General features: G+C 58.2%; 1 protein-coding gene across 1 annotated transcript; it reads left to right on the top strand.

The window, feature by feature from the left end:
* The first annotated feature begins 1440 nt into the window (after positions 1–1440).
* Positions 1441–3774, top strand: Fzd2 (frizzled class receptor 2). The gene has a single exon (XM_042673825.1). The coding sequence runs from the start codon at positions 1821–1823 to the stop codon at positions 3516–3518; it is 1698 nt and encodes a 565-aa protein (XP_042529759.1). The 5' UTR covers positions 1441–1820; the 3' UTR covers positions 3519–3774.
* The last annotated feature ends 267 nt before the right edge of the window (positions 3775–4041 follow it).

Raw genomic sequence — 4041 nt, forward strand, 5'->3', positions numbered from 1 at the left:
GATTTACATGCAAATTCTCCCCTCTACCCCAGACCCCTCACCCAACTTAAAATCCTAGAGGTGAGGGGGGAGGGGAGAAAATTTCTAAGCCAGCCACAGATGCTGAACATCTCCCACCCACCCCACAGGTGAGAGATGGAAAGGGCGGATGTTTTGCCACAGCCTCCCAGCCTCTTTCCCCACCACGCACCACCCCTTTCGGTGTGGAATCACTTAAGGTTCGGGCAAAATACCCGCTTTCTCCCAGGAGACAGTATCTGGAAGCGTTTAGAAGGCCGAGAAGGGATGGGGAGGGAGGAGGAAAATTCCCCCAAACGCTCAAGCAGGCGTAAGAGAGTCTTTTCTTTACTCAAAACTTTTTTTTTTTTTACCCATCGTCCCCACCCCCATTAACTTTCGATTAAGACCTCTCCTTAGTGGCCACTAAACTTTACTTTGCATAATTAAGATTTGTCTCAGAATTTGGAGGAGTTTGAAAGCAAAGCTTCGCCCCTTCTTCATCTTGCTCCCTCCCCGCCCCCCCACCGCCCCCCCCCCAACTCTCCAGCTCTCAGCCTCTGGGTTCCTGAGTTTTCTCACTTTGAGGTGCCACCGAACACAAAGAACCATAATGGGCTCCTTTGTGCTCGCAACTGGGCAATTACGCCCCAGAATCCGGGCCCCTTTAAGAGCCTCTTAAAGAGACAGGCTCTGATTTTTCAGAGGGTTACTTGAGGGTAGGTGTTGGGGGCGGGGCGAGGCACACGCGGGGGGGGGGAGTGTGTGTGTGAGTGTGAGTGTGTGTGTGTGTGTGAGTGTGTGTGTGAGTGTGTGTGTGTGTGAGTGTGTGTGTGTGTGTGCGCGCGCGCGCGCGCACGCAAAGTAAAACTTTTGTCTGGGTTCCGTGAGAAGGGGCTGAAATAAAATATTTAGATATTGCGAATTTTGTCTTTAAAAGTAAAACAAATTTTTTTTTTACTTTAGTTTTTTACTTGATTGGAAAAATTAGCCCGAAATAGGTGGAGTTCGAGGAGCAGGGGCGGGGGCAAAGATTTAAAGAGCCCCTAGACTACAAAGAACCTGGACTGCGGGAAGAAGACTAAGTCAGGCTTGAGTATTCTGGGTCGTCCACAGCTCGGTGGAACGTGTGTCTCCGGATCTCGCCGCCGCAACTTCAGAGAAATCCCCGGGCGATTCCCGGGGAAATCTCGGACTGGGCAAACAGATCCTAATATAATGACAGCTTGTCTCTTTAAAAAGCGAAGGGGGCGGGGAGGAAAGTTTTGTTGGCGTCTGGTGTCGGGCCTCATTATGTTGCGGTTGACCAATCCAACCCTCGGGGCTGGTCCTCGGGTTTAAATCTGATTGGCTGAGAGCACATTTTGGGATGGTGCTTAGCGCTCGACGGGGCGGTTTCAAGGATCCCTTTTTTGGGGGGCTGAGGAGAGGGCGGGGCCGCCAGCGGGGGCCCCCTTGAAACCGACTAATTGGGATCGGAGAGGCCGAGGTGAGGGCTGGTGGAGGCACAAAGGAGTCGCTGGGTGGAGGAGGGAGGGGACCGGGGGAGCCTGGAGGCTGGTGGAGGAGGCAGAGGAGCGAGGGCAGCGGCTCCCGGTGACTCCCGCGGCTCAGTCGGACTGTGGCGAGCTAGAGGGCGGACGCGCCGCCCCCTCCCCCGCCCGGCCTCCCCCCCAAAACTCTGCGGCCGCTCACAAAGTTTGCACAGGGGCGCGGGAGGCGGCGGCCGCAGCCAGGCGACAGCGGAGAAGGCGCGCGGGTCTCCGGGCTGGGGGCGGGGGCGGGGGGGCGCCCCGGAGCCGGGTTGGGGGGCGGCGGCCAGCATGCGGCCCCGTAGCGCCCTGCCCCGCCTGCTGCTGCCGCTGCTGCTGTTGCCCGCCGCGGGGCCGGCCCAGTTCCACGGGGAGAAGGGCATCTCCATCCCGGATCACGGCTTCTGCCAGCCCATCTCCATTCCGCTGTGCACGGACATCGCCTACAACCAGACCATCATGCCTAACCTTCTGGGTCACACGAACCAGGAGGACGCGGGTTTGGAAGTGCATCAGTTCTATCCGCTGGTGAAGGTGCAGTGCTCGCCCGAACTGCGTTTCTTCCTGTGCTCCATGTACGCGCCCGTGTGCACGGTGCTGGAGCAGGCCATCCCGCCGTGCCGCTCCATCTGCGAGCGCGCGCGCCAGGGCTGCGAGGCGCTCATGAACAAGTTCGGCTTCCAGTGGCCCGAGCGCCTGCGCTGCGAGCATTTCCCGCGCCACGGGGCCGAGCAGATCTGCGTGGGCCAGAATCACTCGGAGGACGGAGCGCCCGCGCTGCTCACCACCGCGCCTCCGCCGGGACTACACCCCGGCGCCGGGGGCACCCCGGGCGGCCCTGGCGGGGGCGGCGCCCCGCCACGCTACGCCACGCTGGAGCACCCCTTCCACTGCCCGCGGGTCCTCAAGGTGCCTTCCTATCTCAGCTACAAGTTTCTGGGCGAGCGCGATTGTGCGGCGCCCTGCGAACCCTCCAGGCCCGATGGCTCCATGTTCTTCTCGCAGGAGGAGACGCGTTTCGCCCGTCTCTGGATCCTCACCTGGTCGGTGCTGTGCTGCGCCTCCACCTTCTTCACCGTCACCACGTATTTGGTGGACATGCAGCGCTTCCGATACCCGGAGCGGCCTATCATCTTCCTGTCTGGCTGCTACACCATGGTGTCGGTGGCCTACATCGCCGGCTTCGTGCTGCAGGAGCGCGTGGTTTGCAACGAGCGTTTCTCGGAGGACGGGTACCGCACCGTGGTGCAGGGCACCAAGAAGGAGGGCTGCACCATCCTCTTCATGATGCTCTATTTCTTCAGCATGGCCAGCTCCATCTGGTGGGTCATCCTGTCGCTCACCTGGTTCCTGGCAGCGGGCATGAAGTGGGGCCACGAGGCGATCGAGGCCAATTCGCAATACTTCCACCTAGCCGCCTGGGCCGTGCCGGCCGTCAAGACCATCACCATTTTGGCCATGGGCCAGATCGACGGCGACCTGCTGAGCGGCGTGTGCTTCGTGGGCCTCAACAGCCTGGACCCGCTGCGGGGCTTCGTGCTGGCGCCCCTCTTCGTGTACCTGTTCATCGGTACGTCCTTCCTCCTGGCGGGTTTCGTGTCTCTCTTCCGCATCCGCACCATCATGAAACACGACGGGACCAAGACGGAGAAGTTGGAGCGGCTCATGGTGCGCATCGGCGTTTTCTCGGTGCTCTACACGGTGCCCGCCACCATCGTCATAGCCTGCTACTTCTACGAGCAGGCCTTCCGCGAGCACTGGGAGCGCTCGTGGGTGAGCCAGCACTGTAAGAGCCTGGCCATTCCGTGCCCGGCGCATTACACACCGCGCATGTCGCCCGACTTCACGGTCTACATGATCAAATACCTCATGACCCTCATCGTGGGCATCACGTCGGGTTTCTGGATCTGGTCCGGCAAGACGCTGCACTCGTGGAGGAAGTTCTACACGCGTCTCACCAACAGCCGGCATGGCGAGACCACGGTGTGAAGAGGGACTCCGGGCGGGGCGCTCCCTGGCTAGGCTGGCACGAACTGGGCTTTCTTCTATCCGAGGGAGGGTTCTTGCGGACTCCTATTTTATTTTTTTAAAATAAAGAACAATCTAAACCATTTCTTTTTTTTTTTTTAAGGTTTGCTTTTTTTTTTTTAAAGGAGAATTCTGCCCAACACTCCACCAGGTTTGTAATTAAAACTGTATATAGTCTTTGTAAATTTAATTATATATTTTCTATTTAAAAGGAAAAGGAAAAAAAAAAAAGCACTGAGGGCGCCTGGGCTACAGAATGGGTGGGTGTGGAGGAGGGGAAGGTCTCTCCTTTCCTAAGTACTCTTTTAGAAGCCGCCCTGTACTCTTGTTCCGTGTGTGTGTGTGTGTGTGTGTGTGTGTGTGAGATTTGGCAGGGCTGGGCCTGCGGGGAGAGGCACCTAGCCTGCACGATGTTTGTGTTGGCTGCGGGGAATTGGGAGTTAGTTCCATTCAACTTCTATGAAACTCAAAATTTGCAAACATC

The sequence above is a fragment of the Dipodomys spectabilis genome, unplaced genomic scaffold (assembly GCF_019054845.1).
Source record: "Dipodomys spectabilis isolate Male_0828 unplaced genomic scaffold, ASM1905484v1 ptg000018l, whole genome shotgun sequence".
NCBI classification, from domain to species: Eukaryota; Metazoa; Chordata; class Mammalia; order Rodentia; family Heteromyidae; genus Dipodomys; species Dipodomys spectabilis.

Excerpts from the sequence above, each read along its gene's own strand:
- Fzd2 (XM_042673825.1), top strand. The coding sequence starts at position 1,821 with ATGCGGCCCCGTAGCGCCCTGCCCCGCCTGCTGCTGCCGCTGCTGCTG.